At 37.6% G+C, this 18,059-nt stretch overlaps 1 protein-coding gene across 1 annotated transcript; it reads right to left on the reverse strand.

Moving 5' to 3' along the window:
• Positions 1-1,376: 1,376 nt before the first annotated feature.
• pth2ra (parathyroid hormone 2 receptor a) lies at positions 1,377-10,276 on the reverse strand. The gene is made up of 5 exons (XM_053627882.1): positions 10,253-10,276; positions 9,689-9,783; positions 7,983-8,121; positions 2,006-2,047; positions 1,377-1,924 (listed from the first exon to the last, which is right to left on the reverse strand). Exons 1-5 carry the CDS (start codon positions 10,274-10,276, stop codon positions 1,478-1,480), a joined length of 747 nt encoding a protein of 248 aa, XP_053483857.1. The 3' UTR covers positions 1,377-1,477.
• Positions 10,277-18,059: the final 7,783 nt, after the last annotated feature.

Consider the following 18,059-nt stretch of genomic DNA (forward strand, 5'->3'; position numbering starts at 1 on the left):
GTAAGGACATTAGGGTAGAATGTTGTTATAAGTATATGATAATATTTCTAAACTAAGTTTTATCCACACAACATGGAAAGTGTGAAACTACCCATCTGCAATTTACAATGGACTAATTAACATCATGGGTAAAGAATATGGGTTACACCCTGCCTTAAGTTTGATTGGAGGAAACATTCTGGAGCTATACTAGCCAGAAAGAGTTCAAATCTTAGGACACCAAAGAAACCTACTCTCAGATCTCAGATTCACTGAAGAACAACATCAAATGGAGGGACAGAATCAACAGAGAGCCTCCAGAGCCAGACAGTTCTCCCCAATTGACATCTGTAGGGAGACAACATCTGCTTATATATAACCTTATATATATATATATATATATATATATATATATATATATATATATATATATATATATATATATATATATATGTATATATGTTTATTCCAACAGACATGCTTCTGTCAATTTTGATGTTGAGTGGACATAACACCTGGATCAAGTGTCAAAGATTTGTCCATACAGTAAACATTTGCTTGATTTGTTTTGATGCATACTATGTCACATTACCATCATTATGTGAGTCTGACAAACCAGTAGTACACTGAGATACAAAATCAGTTGGCATGACTTTCTAACATAAATCAGCCCAGAAAGTGTCAGTGCCGAACCTTATGTCAACAAAAATCTGTCAGTTGATTTAAAAAAATTGATGAATGCAATCTTTATAAGAGCTGACATGAGTTTGAAAAACCCTTTATGAATTATTTTTTGTAGATTTGTCCATTGATATGAAGGGCTAATGCAAATGTCATGTAGTCTTATGAACATCACTTTAAGCAAAGTGTTAGTTAAAGTATACATTAAGTGAATTGTCTGCCCTTTTTTATTTGACACGTGAAATTGCTCCAGGTGAGTCTTCTACTCACATATTTACACACATTGTTAAAGATAATTGCCTTTTAGTCAAATTTCTTCCATATATACTGTAGATATGCTCACTGCAAAGAATTCACAATTTGGGGAAAATTTAACAGCTTTGCCAGTACAAATGAATAATTTATAATTTATTTGAAAGTGCAGATGATGATCTCGACTAAATGACATGGAGAATGATTGTGAAACTTGGGAAAGCTCTGAGAACTTAGGGTTGGAGTTCTAAGCACCTTCTGCTTTTCGCCAGAAAGCGTTGAATAGTAGTCGATTATAAAAGATAAAAGTAATAGATCACAGTTTAAAAGAGTGTAAGTTGGTACACCCTTATTTCTCATGCTTAGCAATCTCAATAATACCATGATGATTGTGCAGCTTGATCCTCTTTATCATATATATGTCTATGAAGGTTTTCAGTCATCCAGCTTATTTTAAATGTGTAGCAGTAGTAAGCTAAGGTTACATGGCTTGTGGTATAATGTCCTCTCATTAAATGAGTGGTGAAATGTTTCAATATTATGTCACAGGTCCAGATATTGATATCTACAAAGTCTCCTCATCATCTTCAGGGCCACTACTGGGAAGTGCAGGAAGTGACTCTTTCAACAGAATGTCATCCACCTTCTTTGCACTGTCCTCTGACTCCTCAGGAATGGATGGTGGTAGGCTGTCAGCGTCTGAATTGTTAAGCACATAGCCTGGCAGGGCCATGTGGGCACTGATGGAGGGGGCTCCAGTGCTGCGGTATACCCGGCTGGAGAAGAGCATGGTGGAGCGCGTACCAGATGCTCCTGTGGCCAGGTGTGATTGGCTGCTGGTGCTGTTGTTGAGGCCTGTTGGCACTGAGCCATAGCGGTAAGTGCCACACACTACTGGACCCTTCCAGTTGAAGGCCAGGTTCCAGCGTGTCCAGGTCTTTTTTATTTCTGTCTGGACCTGAGGGAGAGAGAAGGAGATGGATGTCAGGTTAACACTAATCACAGTGACTAGGTCATCATTAGTGGTTTAAACTAAACAAATTCTGTTCAAGATACAGCATCAACCTGCAGAAACGAGCTTTTAAAGACTCACCTCTCCATTGCAGTAACAGTAGATTATGGACACAAAGAAACCCTAGATAAGAAAAAGAAAAAAAAGCCAAGTTTTCAGACACATTCTTAATTGGTTATTTGTAACAAATAAATTTATAATAGATACATCACTGTAGACTCTTCGCCATCCTTGCATGAATGCATATACCTTTGAATGAATTTCCTACATCACGCAGGGATATATTGAACACGAATGATTGTGGCACAAGGGACAACAATAAAGTGGGAAAATCTAAATGTTATTATTCATATCTGCGGAACCAGTTGGGAGATGATTGAAGAAATATCCAACATAAATAAATACGAAGCTATTGATACTCCATCTACAATTTTACTTCTCCAAGAATTCTCTTTGTGAAAACATGCTTTGTATCATCATATAATAACAAAGAATAACTGATTCCTGAACCATTTTTGACCACTGCCATTAGGGAATACCACTGCCAAGAAGGGGTGTACTTGATCTGCAACAATGTTTAGGTAGGTGGTACGTATCAAAGTAACATCCACATGAATGCCAGTACCCAAGGTTTCCCAGAGCATCACACTGCCTTTGCCAGCTTGCCTCCTTACTATAGTGCATCCTGGTACCATCTCTTCCCCAGGTAAGTGACACTCACACACCCAGCATTCCACATTATGTCAAAGAAAACATGATTTATCAGACCAGGCCACCTTCTTCCATTGATCCATGGTCCAGTACTGATGCTCACGTGCCCATTGTAGGCTCTTTCGGCAGTGGACAGGGGTCAGCATGGGCACTCTAACTGGTCAGCATCGGTCAACATAACCCCCATATGCAGCAAGCTGCAATACATTGTGTGCTCTGACACCTTTCTATCATAGCCAGCATTACTTTTTTTTTTAGAAACTTGTGCTACAGTAGCTCTTCTCTGGGATCGGACCAGACAGGCTAGCTTTCACTCTGCACGCACACCAGTGAGCCTTGGGTGCCCATGATCCTGTCTGCAGTTCACTGGTTGTCCTTCCTTGGACCTTTGAAAGGTACTAACCACTGCATACCGGGAACACCCCACAAGACATGTCCTTTTGGAAATGCTCTGACCCAGTCATCTAGCAATCACAATTTAGCCCTTGTCAAAGCTGCTCATATTTTTTTCGCTTGCCCATTTTGCTGCTTCCTACGCATCAAGAACTGACTGTTCACTTGCTGCCTAATATATTCCACCATTCAATTCACTTGTCAGTGGTTTTAATGTCATGGCTGATCGGTGTACATCCATATCTAGGCTTATAAATGAACACTGATATCATGACCGATCATCAGTACTGACTTGCTTTTGGACAATGTTATGACTCACAGTACTCATACTCTGATCACTGGTTTGAGCCATGCTGCAATAAGGCAGAATCAGTTAAAACAAGTCATATTGTTAATGTGTAACCTAGGCACCTATCTGTATGAACATCATTTAAAACATTGCACTTGTCATAATACTTGCAACCTGTCTGTATACAAATCATATTTTGTAACATTTTTTGTAAATGCCTCAAATACCAATAATACAGCTTTTATTATAGTACAGTGTGCTAAGAATCATGTCAGAGAAGTACTTAAAAGTATTGGAAAGAAACGTGTACATGCTCACAATAAAAGCAAGAACTTACAAAAATTATTAACTTTTTATGCAAACAATTTTTGTGTGCAAACAAATAAACAATTGTGTTTGGTGTGAGTTTAATGATTTATTTAGCTTGTTGTAGGTCTATGTAAGCCTCTGTTTGTCAATGATTAGCAGAAAGTCATGGCTGAGCAGAAAACACACAGAACTGTTTGCAAATCAAAAAAGCATAATCTGTCACAAATTAATTTTAATTAATCAGTTTTTGGCCACAGTTACGGTGTAGGGATAAACGAATACACACTTTTCCTTCTTCGGGAAAGAAAAAAACTAAGTAATAAAAAACACAGTGTTTAAATATCAAACACTACATATGATAACAACTGAAAATCTATACATAAGCACTCTATTACCTATTACATTATATAAGGCTCTTGTATATAATATTTTTCATCAAAACATCTATAAAAAGTCATAGCATACTTGGAGGAGCATTTTATTTTTAGTCTTAAATGTGCTATTACTAATCAGAGAATCTCCTAGTGAGATTCAAGCCCTAATTATACACAGGGTGATTTTTTTTTTAAACATATAGTTTATAATAAATAGTGGGATAAACATCCTGTTCTTTTTAGGATGAATCTACTCTAAACAAAATAAGTGCTCTTAGTATTAAAGCACTGGTCCATGTGGCCAATTATGTTTTCTCATTCTAAATGCTAGAGTAAGTATGTATTTATAAGTTGCCTTGTCTAATGGGATTGAAATCCACCGACTCTTGAAGCGTTATATATTTGTTTTCAAAACAGTACATGAACTATATATGATATTTTATTCCCCGCCTTGTGCCCCATGCTCCTTAGGATAGGCTCCAGGTTCCCCACGACCCAGTTGTCATGTATATCAGAGAAGGAACTCTGAACTACAGTTCATCAGCAGCCACTGCACCTCACTGCATCACAGTCTGCACCTGAATCATGTCATGTTAACGAGCACCTATGTGTATATAGCCACAGTTTGCACTGCACTCCTTGTCTTGTTTGTCTTTCTTTGTTGTTGTTATGTTGTCTCGTTTCTCTGCCTAGATTCCATAGTTTATGTGTTTAAACATTTGAGTTAGCACTTTTGTTTTATTTCAGTTAAATCTGCACTTGCATCCTACTCTCATTCCATGTCGTAACAGATCTGCAAATACAAATAAGAGCTTTATTATATGAGAGACAGGCAGACAAATCCAAATCGTAAAACATATACGTGGTCCAGGTGCAGGTGTAATGCAGTGGAGGTTCAATTTTAAACAGAATAAAGACCCTCAGTATACTGTCAATGCTACACTGGAGTGATTCAAAACCAAATATCCTGAATATGTTAGATGTTGGATAGTGCAGTTATCCGCACTGCCACAGTTTAGAGTAAACGATTAGCTACACGGTGGCATCAGTAATCTGATCACCAAGTTGTGGGCCCCTGTGGTTTGTTTCATCTGTGTACTTCAGACCATTTTTAACAGTGAAAAAAGAATGTACATTTCCATAAAACATCACCTTAATATTGTGAGGTTCAAGTTGAGTTAGGTTGTGTTGTTAGGAGTTTAGGTTGAGTTAAGATTAAATGGCAGATAGAACTTTATAATATATATTATAGTGGCATTATTTATGGATACATACAGTACAATTATGGGGATCTCTTGATGATATTGAGATCATCTATTGAGAATGGACCTAAATAAAATCATGTGAGAGAGGGAAATTGAGAAATTGAGGCAAAAAACTTTGGACAGCTGATCTAACTTTGTATGAAGTGCAAAATTGACTGATAATGCTTTAGGATTCTAGCATTGATATTTCTGAATACTATTTAAATAATTGTGATATTTAAAACATTAATGTTATTATAGACATAGAATGGACTTGGATTCATTTCTATCTGAGCAGCTTTAGGATTTGTTGTAACTTGTTCTTTAGTAGCCACAAATAAGTTGTTTATCCTTATTTAAAGATAAAGCAATTCAGTCTATTGTATTTAGTTAGTATTTGGATGGAAAAGTGGAGGGATATACAGTAAATACTGAAAAACCACAAAACAATCTTGTAAGAAATGGGACAAGACTTATAAGGCTCCACTTGAATTCGTGTCGAGAAGGGGTCTCGGGTGGTGATAACATACATTTTTTAACCAATCCCACTGCTTTGCACCCAACCAAACTAGCAACACCCAGGTATTAAATAGAAAATTATGTTTGCATCAACAAGAAAACCGAGCCCTTCATGTTTAAAACCACACATCAAAGTTTTTTTTCCCAACTCAATATACTGACATTGGAGGCTTTGCTTTCTCCAGTGATATCAACGCTCAGTTATCTGCAGAGTTTAGATGAAATGATAATAAGTAGGCAGTTGTAGCCACTTGTATCATTTGTGAGATCAGATTTCAGGTGGATTGCAAAGTTCACAAGGTATAAAGTTTTTTTTGCATGTTAAACTATCATTTCATTAAATGACAAATGGCATTTCAACAAAATAGTTTTGGGCTTTGAGGGCACATGCCAGCTCTTCCAGAATTAGCATTTGAAAGCTGCAAAAAAAAACACCCAAAACAACACTGTGAGTCAGACCCACAGAGCTGGCTGTACAGAGACCAAATTGTATGCATTGGCTAGTAGTATTCTCAGGGGATTACATTAGCATGATCCTCTATCATCAGGGAAAAAAAAGACAAAAATAAAACAAAAAGTGGATATTTGGCTTGGCCTGTTTCCACTGCTTAATTTCCATGACTCTCTTGAGGACTAGCCAGAATTACTAGATATTATATTGGTAACATCTTACATTAACATTCCCTTAATGGAAATTTTTAACACAGTAGCTGATCATGAATATACCATGAACTTCAGCATTAATGCATAATAAATAACATTAACAAAGTAGCTAACAATTATATTTCTTGATTTAAAAATAAAATAAAAAATAACACAAATAAGCCAAATAAGCAGCACCTGCATGAAGTCAATGTTCTTAAAATCAATGAGTATATTTAAGCCCAAAACGACTAATATAAACAAGCACCTTATTTAATTAATTAGAAAAATACCTAAGGGTGAATAGTAAGTTCCAATAATTACACCAGGAGAACAGTGTTCCAGAGTTTAGTATGTTGTCAACATTTTATAACATGCTGCCATTAAATTTATGTAGATTTTTAATCATGTTAATCATTGTTAATCATTTTTAATGAATAAACATTAGTCAGTGCAGACCTCAAGTGTTAATGTTCTTTGTTACTTAGTTAATTTTACTGACACTGTATTCACGCTGATGTATAGTATTTATTAATGGTAATTTGTGAAATAAATAATGTTAGCTAAGGGAATGGTAATGTAAAACTTTACCATATATAATTGTTTAAATATCAGGATGATGGAAATCTGGGGCATGTACAAAGAAGGAAAAAAATATCAATGTGAAAGACCTGATGTTTAACCTAAGTTTGTGTATAGGACTTTACGTGGCCTGTGTGCGTGTTTAATTTATGTATGCTTGCACTGAAAGCCAGTATGAGTTGGGGATTCCAATAACTTCTGCATTCAAAAACCGATTTGAAGAAATTGAACCAGTGTAAGGTTGGGTAATATATATTTCTGTCAAAACACAAATCTTGCCTTCTGCAAACGCATATGCTGAATGTGTGAGGAGATAGAGAGATACAAAAATGAGCTGCCAGAAAGTGCAAGATGCCCAAACCACACATAGGATTTTCAGGCTAAACAGCAGCTGTCATGCTGTACTTCATAGTCACAGACAGGAGAGTGTGAAGTCTGTGCAATCAGGAGCACAGGCTTTGTCAAAACAGCAGATGATTTGGAGGTCTCATGAATAAATTTACTAAATGTATAAGACTTGGATTTAAAACTGTCACTGAAGATTTTACAAAAGATTGCACAATTCCTGTACTATCATTGTCCACACTTACTGTGGAAACAGCAGCTTTCAAGAATACCACATACACAGCACTGAGTGAACTGAGAAATTTCCAGCACATTGTACTTTGCTAGTGGAAATGTTGGTATAAGTGGTTATTCTGTGTGCCTGTAGAAGAAGAGAATATTCTCCCATCTATATCTGTGCTAATAAGTAGACATTTCTATCTCCTCTCAAAAGACTTTTGACAGTTTCTTTACATGCTGTATTTCGAATGTCTTTCTTAGACCAAACTTAAAAACAACATGGAGTTTGAGTAAGAAAACTTGCTTTGCAATCTTACATGGTTTTCCACAGTTACAAGTAAAACATTACATTGTTCTACCGGTTTGTTCTACCTGTTTGTACCTAGTCTGATTACATGAGGTATACGAGCACTTAACCAATGATTAAATACCTGGAAAGAGTTGAAGAAGAGCTCGCAGTACATGCGCACTTCCCAGCCGAGTCCCTTGAAGGTGTGTGGCATCCCCACAAACACAATGTAGTGTACACCAAAAACGAACACCAACACCAGCGTGGATTTAGCCAGCTTCCTGGTTACAGACACAAAGGTTGAGGTGGGAGAAGGGAGTCATTACACTGTTTATTATCTTGTTAATATAAATGCGTAACATGGATCATCATACTGTGCACAAATTAGGAGCCTGTGGGCTGAGATTAAGTTTTCTATATGTAATATAACACAGGAAAAGGAAGGGACAACCTACAGTTTCAAATAGCCTACACTATACAGTACATAATCGCAATATTGGGATAAAGTAAGTTCATTCGTTCATTCATCTTCTGTAAATACTTTATCCTGGTCAGAGCTGCAGTGGATCTGGGACCAATCCCGAGGAATACTGAGTGCTAAACACTGATACACCCTTGATGGGAAGCCAGGGGGGTCAATTTATAGTAGCTAAGCCACCTACTGGCATGGATTTGGGAGGTGTCATAAAACTGGAGTACCTGGACAAATTCCACATAGAAACTCTGCACCGATAGTAACTTGACTTCAGTGCCACCCCACCAATCCAAGTAATTATATTTTACACAAAGCTCTGTATTATCAGGATATTTCAAAGCATAACTTCACAGTATTATAATAAATTCAGTGTGACATTTCAGGGAACATATTGGAGAACGTCATATGGGGATTGACTAGAGATAATATTGGGCATGAAAATCCTCAAATGATCCACCAACTATCCACCAACACCTACAGAAGAATCAATGAGGTACAATAATGATCCCACTTACACACAAAATCTAAAACTTTAGTAATAATGGAGAAGATGAAAGTTTGGAGAATATAACTAGCAAAGAAAAGTAATAAACGAGGTGTTCATTTAATGATGAGAGCAATTTAAAAGTGCACAGCTAAACAATGCAATGTGACTGCACCCTCTCTTATAAATTTGTAAACATGGGTGATGTGGCCTTGACTGAACAATGCCATCTGGCCAGACTGGCAGCTGTGATATACTGCATAGTGCAGTGGGATAGTGTCCAAAGCACTGAACTGATTACTGTTATTAACCACAGAAAATTGTGTGCCTTCGCAGTTTACTTCCTCCCAGACTGAATGCTTATATGGACAAATGGCCTTTTCACACTAGAAAGCAAAAGGTAGTAATTATCATCACTTTATGTGCATGATCTGGGATTTTTCACCCCATTTGTGATCAAAGAGCAGTTAAACCTATTTTTTTTTTTTTTTTTAGATTTATTGGATTTAAATCAGCAAGCACACAGCACCAAAGAGAAGAGGGGTTCTGATAACAAAATCGAATACCGATACTGTGATCAGAAGAAAATGATGTTGTCTATAAGCAGCTGCACTGGGGAGTCTATTTCTCCCTTGACTTATTTTAACCAAAGACATTTATTCCTGGAGCAAACACTCATTCTCTCTTGGATTAAAAGACTCAAGAGCATTAACAGTTGCCTGAAGCTCTTTTCTTATTTACAACACCTTAATACCACTGGGGCTGTTCACTTCAGGAATTCCAATGCCAGTGTTCCATTGAATATAACCTATTTCAGTACCAATACCCCATGATTTACATCAGTACTTATGAAGTGGTGGAGGTAAAATCCCAAAGCTGTTGCACAAACCTGTACTGTTTTCTCGTGTCATATCTGCCTGCGTTGGTCTCTCGGATCTTGGTTGCCAGCACCCGAACGATATTCACAAATAGGATAAAGTTTAGCTGAGCAAGAGAGAATGGGAAAAAATAGAATCACTGGGGTGATAAATTGCTTACAGAAGTATAAATCAGATATGTATTTGTCAGTTCAGTGTAAACCCTCCTCTCTCTCATTATAATGGGAATTAAAATATCCTTACTACAAAGAAATAAAACACATCTTATATCCAAGACATTTTTAGAGCATCCAAACATCCCCCCCCCACACACATCCCTCACATACACACACCTTGAACTCTTTATATAGCTGTCAAAGTTTCAGAATATCTTATACAGATAGATAAACCCCAAACCATCAACTACTAGTTTGGTAAATGTAAAGTTACAAAATACAAGTCACTTATATGGCAGGCTAGAAACAGAATTTGTAAGAGACCCAAATATCTGTTCAGGTCATGCTCAAAGACAATGCAGCAAATTCATTAGGACTGACAGGTGCTGAGCTTACTAACGAATTTACACACATAATCACAGTTTGAGAATCAAAGCCTGTCATTGCGGGTTGCCACCAGATGGCTATTTTTGTTTGAATAACAAATGTTTTGTTTAGCATTTGGAATTAGATTAATGGCTTTTTTTTTTTGCTGGTTGAGGAATTATTTGAAAACTGATAATTGCTTGCTGAATGTCCGTACACATTCGAGGGCCTGTGAGTCAGATTTCTAACAGAATTAAAACTGACGTCTGAAATGCATATTTTTTGTCAAAAATAAATAAATAATAAAAAAGTGGAATCCAAAAACAAGTGAGTTGATATTTATTTGGGGTCTAATATGAGACACCTGTATTGGTGTCTTTGGAATTTGTATTATATTTTCTACATTTATATTTGAAATGCATTCAAAATCATATATGTTAAAACCATTTCAGATGGATTTTTATACATATTTATAGACATAGATGAGGCTAATTTCCCCCTGTATTTTCTTCAGCAGAAGATGATTTAATGTTGCATAGAATACAAATCCACTTTTAAAAATATATACATAAATAAAGCACTGGCAAGGAAGTCATTAAAATGTAAATAAAGCACTGCCAAGGAAGTCATTAAAATGTACTACAACAAGATAATGGGAAGTGGACATGTAGGAAATATATAAATAAACAGAGAGACAATATACAGACATGGGTGTGTAAGGTTTTCTCATGTTGGTGTTTTGATGAAGGTGGTAGAGGGCACTGTCTAACATTTTACTCCAAAATCTCCTATAGGTGTTCAACTGGGTTGAGATCTGGTAAATGTAAAGGCCTTAGTTTTAGATCATTGTTGTCATCTATAATTGATTCAGTAAACCCTCATGCTTTGTGGATGGGGGAATTATCATACTGGAAGAGACCACTTCCATTGGCATAAAAATGTTTCATCATAGAAAGTGCTCAGTCAGAAGAAATTAGTATTGATTAGCTTATTTCTAAGTGGAATTATCAGCAAAATTCAGCAACATAACCACTTTTCACACAAACGGATTTGTTAAATTGATTTGTTAAATTGATTTATTCAATCATTCAACTGATGACACCATCAAACACGTCCTACGCACAGTCCTGAGTCACCCGGACACAAGGAAGGGAAGTTATGTTAAAATGCTGTTTGTTTACTGCAGCTCAGCATTTAAAACTATAATCTCCTCCAAATTCACCACCAACTTCCCTGTGTCAGTGCAGGTAGTGTCCTGAGCCCTCTGATATACTCTTTGTACATTTACAGTATGACTGTGTAGCCACTTCCAACTCTACCACCATTGTCAAGTTTTCTGATGACACTGTTATGGTGGGCCTGATCTCTCATAATGTTGAGAAGGCCAACTTTGAGGAGATTAAAAGCCTGGAGATCCCCAGGATCTAAGATCCGCTAGGCTCTGAAACTCAACTCCCTTCGGCTGAGAAGTGAGCGAGCCGCGAGCGGAGCTGCCTGATTGTAAGGCGTTCACAATGCGCACAGTCAGACGTCTTGAGGGCTGCACTGGCGTGCTACACTCCTAGACACTTCACACAGAAAGTGTGTCCGCCCCGCTCCCCCATGATGAAACGGGCGCAAGGCGTAACACACTTCCTGAATTCTCTCTCATTCATACTTCTCTCTCTCTCTCTTTTTTTTTTTTTAAAGAGGCAGAAAAATAAAGAGATTTTTCTTTCTTTTATTGGAAAAGAAATGAAGAGTCTTTTTGCGAGTTTAACATTTATCCATTTGAGTTCAAGATGTAAGCACAATAATATCGCCCCTGCTAATACCTCTTTTGAGCCTGGTTTCTCTCAAGGATTCTTCCTCATACTTTTTCTGGAAGTTTTTCTTGTGCACTATTGGCTCCGCTTTGAAACATTGACTACTGTTAAAACTATCCAAACAAATTCACATACAGGATGCACATTTTATTATTTTCACAGCACTACTCAAGGCCACTTTTGGAAAATTATGGTGTGTCCGAGGTCCTGTATGGCAGGGTAAAATGCTAGTTCACTTACTTATTAATAACACATAAACCAATTGTGACAAGAAGTTCTGGCAGAAAACACCACTGAGAGAGGGAATACTTTGCAGACAAAAAAACTCTATAATTATATGATTATCATTTCAATATAGTTACTCAATAATTTATAATCTATAAAATAGAGATTTGGGGTTAGTGACCATTAGTGTATATTGGTAACCTAGGAAAGTGGTGACATATGTTACCTTTTAAGCCTGCCTTAAACCATTTCCTTACTGGTACCATTATAGAAGGTTGTATTATAACACAGCTATTGAACTGCTGCCTTAAAATACAACTGAGTTATTAGATAACAAGGCATCATAACAAGACAGATGCCTTCTCTTTCAGACACACTCAATGAGAAATACCAGAAATACACTCAGACAATCCAATGATATTAGATATTAAATAAAAACATATATAAAGTACACATGCAATGGCAAATATCTCAATGAATATGAATACTGAATAACAAAACTTAATATGAAAATTCAGTTTCTTCAGACTTTCTTAATATACAGTGTTCTTATCCATATCATCAGTGCTGTGAGTCTTACATATAAATTATTCTGCAAATCAGCTAAGCTCCTTGTGCCCTGTGCTTATATCTACCAAGCATTACACCTGTGCCCAAGCACCGGAGGAACCCAGTAATAGACTTGACTCAGATTAAGAGAACATAAAGCCGCAGTATGAAGTGAAGAGCTACAGGACACCTCGACTAATACTGGCACCCTTGGTAAATATAAGCAAAAAATTCACAGCCTTCTCTGCTCATATTGACCAAGGGTACCAATATTAGTGTAGGGCACTGTGTTTGGAAAGAACAGAGTTTGCTACATTTTCATTTCTTGCTGCATTCAGAATTCAGATTTCATTGCACAAACAGATACATTAAATATGCAAATCAGTTTATTTGAGATAGCATCAATTATTTACTTGTGAGCAAAAAAAACAAACATTGCGCTAAATTAATTAATAAATATAAAGTTATGGAATGTAATCTTTAATTTCAGAACTGTTTTTGTTCATAGTGACCCATTTCATGTGACTACATAATAGGACTGAAATAATATAATTTTAAATTATAAAGTGTCCTTGGTTACCTGAAAAGTCTTAATTTGTCTGAAATTACACTATATAAATTTAAGGTGTTAATTAGTATTAAATTATACCTGATCTTAGTGTTGCACTGTTGCCATTTTAGTGGTCATAAATTATGTGTTACAGGACCTGGTTGGAAGAGTGCAAAAGTTGTGTAATATTTTAGTTGAAATATGCATGTGTGTTAATGCTAATAAAGATTAACTCTTAGCACAGAAAAAAGAATAAGGCTGTATTTTCCTGAATTCTCCCATTTAAAAAACCCCCTCTATTTTCACTATTTACTGTATATCAGCCCACTTCAACACAAACAGGTTTCTTCACAAAATACCATACTATCTTTCACTTAACTATAATCTTTCAGCACATGGGGAAAAGGTCTGTCAAAAAAATTTTCCCACATGATTATAGCCCCTTTCATATACACTAACAGATTTTCATATATGCAGTAATACTTAATAATTATGTATTTAACACACACACATTTTTTAATATGAAGTATTAAGGGTTAGGAAGCTTCATTAAATTGAATATGACACATACAGGGTTGTTCTGAAGTATTACATGTGAAAGGCTTTGTGCATATGAAAGATTTTTACTGTGCTTTTGTATATAGGAGCATTTGCCTCCTTTCTTTTTAAGGGTCATATATGTAACTCCCTTTTTCATGCAGCTCATAGATGAGTCTCTCATCCATTTTAGAGGAACAACTATAGAGTACAAAACAGAAACAAAGCATCCATTAAAAAAACATGCACCACCTGTCATTGTTGTTGCTGCACACTCACTAACTTGCTTCATCAATGTCTATATGATGTCAAGGACTGCATGATAGGGGCATTTATTCATCCTTCTCTAAACACCTGGAAATGAGAGGTTTTTCTATATCCAGTATATAATTATAAACCTGGTCTTCACAAAGTTTGATCAAATGATGGTACGATGTGAATGTAGTACGATGTAAAGGCCACTCCAAAGGTTTCCCCTGAAAACCCAAACTCTTTTAAAAGCATAACTGAAGCTTTTCTCTGCATTTAACTAAAATGCAGAGAATGGCGTAGAGGAAAAACAATAACCCCTAGTGAGTCATTCTAATCTGTGTGTGTGTGTACTGAACTATGTAAATTACGTTTTATACCACATCCATCCATCCATCCATCTTCTACCGCTTACTCCTTCTTCAGGGTCGCGGGGGAACCTGGAGCCTATCCCAGGGAGCATCGGGCACAAGGCGGGGTACAACCTGGACAGGGTGCCAATCCATCACAGGGCACAATCACATACACACTCACACACCCATTCATACACTACGGACACTTTAGACACACCAATCAGCCTACTATGCATGTCTATGGACTTGGGGAGGAAACCAGAGTACCCCCGCAGCACGGGGAGAACATGCAAAACAAACATGCAAAATGAAATGACTCGAAAAAAGATTAGTTCATTTTGCTGAACGAGATTCAAAGATCTTAGTCAGTAAAATGGTCTGAATTTCCCATCACTAATCTGAGTCCCTAAACTTGCCGATTTTGTTACCCTGCTCAGAAATATTGCGTCATCTCTATATATATATATATATATATATATATATATATATATATATATATATATGTATGTATGTATGTGTGTGTGTGTGTGTGTGTGTGTGTGTATATGTGTATGTATACATACATACATATACACACACACACATATATATATATATATATATATATATATATATATATGTATGTATGTATATATATATATATACATATACACACACACATTATATATATATATATATAAATAAAACAGCTTCAGCTTGTGTTCAGCTTGAGAGTTTAATGAAAACTACAAATTTCATGAAAGAAGTTTACCAAATATTTCCTTTACCCCCCTAAAAATGGTTATTAATTATTCAGACGGTTATTCATTATTTCAGCTCAGTCAGTGACAAACAGCAGAGGGACCCAATAAAATTGTAAGCCAGCTAGTGCATATCACCAATCAGAGTTCAGGCTGCTCTGAGAACAGCTGAGGTTAGAAGTAAAGTTGAAGTAAAGTGGAAGAATTGGAGACTGAGTGATTGAAAATATCCATGGGAAAAAACATGATTCTGGGTAGCAGAAATGTAATGAAGAGAAGGAGAGGGAGGCCAGGAGAACTGCTGGATCCCAGTCTATCAAGACCTTATTTAACAAGACAGGTTAGTACACTGTTATCAATGTGATGGGATGTCATGCCCTGATCATTTTGATGCCCGGTTTACTTTTGTGGGAATGGGACACCTAAGAACTGCCACCTGCGGGCTCCTGCCGATACTTTCACAGTTTCTCAGTACTATTCTGCTGCACACTGACCGAACGATTACGTGGTCAAAGCCCCAGTCTTTTTGTGCAATTATATAAATAGGAATTATAAATTTGTTTTGCGGAAAAATGGATATGTGTGTAACAAGGATTAGAGACCTGCTGGCTGCTGATGTGATATGTTTTAAGATAACAATACTGTCAAGAAAACGCGAGTACAACTCACTTCTCTTGGATGGATACATTTATTAGCTTTTTTAAATAATATATTATGCAGTAGCATAGTATCTTCAAAAAAAATGAAGACAATGAGTAATTTAAGTGGTTTTATTTGACTGCATTCTTTTCCATTAATTAATGTTTACTTCAGCTGTTAGACACCAGACTGATTGGAAAAACTTTTTATTATTTATTTAGTGCAGGTACTTTTAAATTTTTTTTTTATTTGTTTTATTTGATTAATTTGATTAATAAAATAATGTTATTGTATCAGTTTGTTTAAAATAATTGATTAAGCACTTTAAACAATGTTTCATAAGAAGTTATTAACGGCTTAATGCCATTGTTTTGATATAAAATTTATCTTAAATAAAAGTGTTTACAACAACATTACCATCTTCTGTTACAAGTAAATAGACTGTCAAAGTGATATGATATTACACTTTTAAAATAATATGTAGATGTGGGCCTCATCTACATGTGGGCCATATACGATATGAGGGCAGTGGGGCCCACATCTATAATTTTTCAGGGGGCCAAGAACTCCCTAGCTACGGCCCTGGTCATCACTATAAGGTATTACTATGAAAGGTCATGAGAGTGTCACGTTTCAAGGTTGGAGTTCGGAAGCAATCGCAGATTTTCAAAATATTTATTAAACAAACAAAACAAAGACGCTAAGACAACTTATAATATCACTATAATATCATAAGGCATAATACTGTGGCAAAACTAAACAAAACTAACAAGATCAAGAAACATGGTAACATGGAACACAGAAGTCTAAGACAACGAAAGACAGAGAAACAGCACAGACAATGGCTATTTATACACAAGTGTGCTCATTAACAAACGTGAATCAGGTGCAGGTGGTCATGTGACATGTAGTGCAGTGCAGTGGCTGATGGGAACTGAAGCCCGGTGTTTCCTTGATATATGACAGAGAGTAATAACTTTCAGAAGTTTCGCTGGATGAATAAATTGGTTAGCTGCTGTTCTTTGATTCTGGCAATATTTCCCTGAATCAAATTAAGATTCCTAGGGATCTAAGGCTTTCCTACATGTATTGGTGGAGAATATAGGTAACTAAATTTAACTATCTAAATTTTCCTTAAATATAATGGTGGAGAATGCAACAATTTAACCCTAACAGCTAATTTCCTCTACATATATTGGTGGAGAACGCGTGTGTTACGCTCCCACTGGCAGATAGCACTGTATCGTAACAGCATACTGCGCCGACCACGCGGAAGCAGCAGACCAGCATGAGCGCTGCCTTAATTGCCGAGTTTGAGGAGTGGAGCCGATCGTTCTGGGAATCGAGTAACTTGCTATCTGAACGCATGGCTGAGACCGGCCGCTTTCTGGATCAAGTAGCACCCCGGCCGCAGACCAGGCCATGCACCACATTGCCACCTGCGCAAGTTCCCCCTCTCCTGCTGCCGGAGAACTACGCCGTGCTACGCGGGCAGCCGAGCTACACGGATTACTGGGGCTTCCCGCCGCCGGGGAACGGCGCTGCGCTATGCAGGCAGCAGAGCTACCCGAACTCCTGGGGCTTCCCACTGCAGGGGAATTACACCACGCCATGCAGGCAGCAGAACTACCCGAACTACTGGGGCTTCCCGCTGCCGGGGGACTACACTGCGCAATGCAAGCAGCAGGAGGTCGCAGCCCCAGAGTCCCAGCCTGAGGTTAACGTGGCGACCTCGGAGCCTCCGCCTGAGGTCAACAGGGTAACCTCAGAGCCCCAGCCAGAGACCCGCGGGGAGGTCTCTGCCACCGAAAAAGCTGCTCCGCTGTCCTGTCCTGCTGAGGAAGCTGTTCCACTGCCCTGTTCTGCTGAGGAAGCTGTCCCGCTGCCCTGTCCTGCTGAGGAAGCTATCCTGCTGTCCTGTCCTGATGAGGAAGCTGTTCCACTGCCCTGTTCTGCTGAGGAAGCTGTTCCACTGCCCTGTCCTGCTGAGGATGCTATCCTGCTGTCCTGTCCTGCTGAGGAAGCTGTTCCACTGCCCTGTTCTGCTGAGGAAGCTGTTCCACTGCCCTGTTCTGCTGAGGAAGCTATCCTGCAGTCCTGTCCTGCTGAGGAAGCTGTCCCGCTGCACTGTCCTGCTGAGGAAGCTATCCTGCTGTCCTGTCCTGCTGAGGAAGCTGTCCCGCTCACCCCGAGTTTCAATTCCACTGGGGGTGA

Source organism: Ictalurus furcatus, chromosome 6, assembly GCF_023375685.1.
Source record: "Ictalurus furcatus strain D&B chromosome 6, Billie_1.0, whole genome shotgun sequence".
NCBI lineage: Eukaryota > Metazoa > Chordata > Actinopteri > Siluriformes > Ictaluridae > Ictalurus > Ictalurus furcatus.

Coding starts and splice junctions, on each gene's coding strand:
- pth2ra (XM_053627882.1), bottom strand. CDS start 10,276: ATGACAGGCTTTGATTCTCAAACT. Junction 9,784..10,252: donor CAGGCTTTGATTCTCAAACT/GTGATTATGTGT, acceptor TCTCTTGCTCAG/CTAAACTTTATCCTATTTGT. Junction 1,925..2,005: donor ACTGTTACTGCAATGGAGAG/GTGAGTCTTTAA, acceptor ACTAATGATGAC/CTAGTCACTGTGATTAGTGT.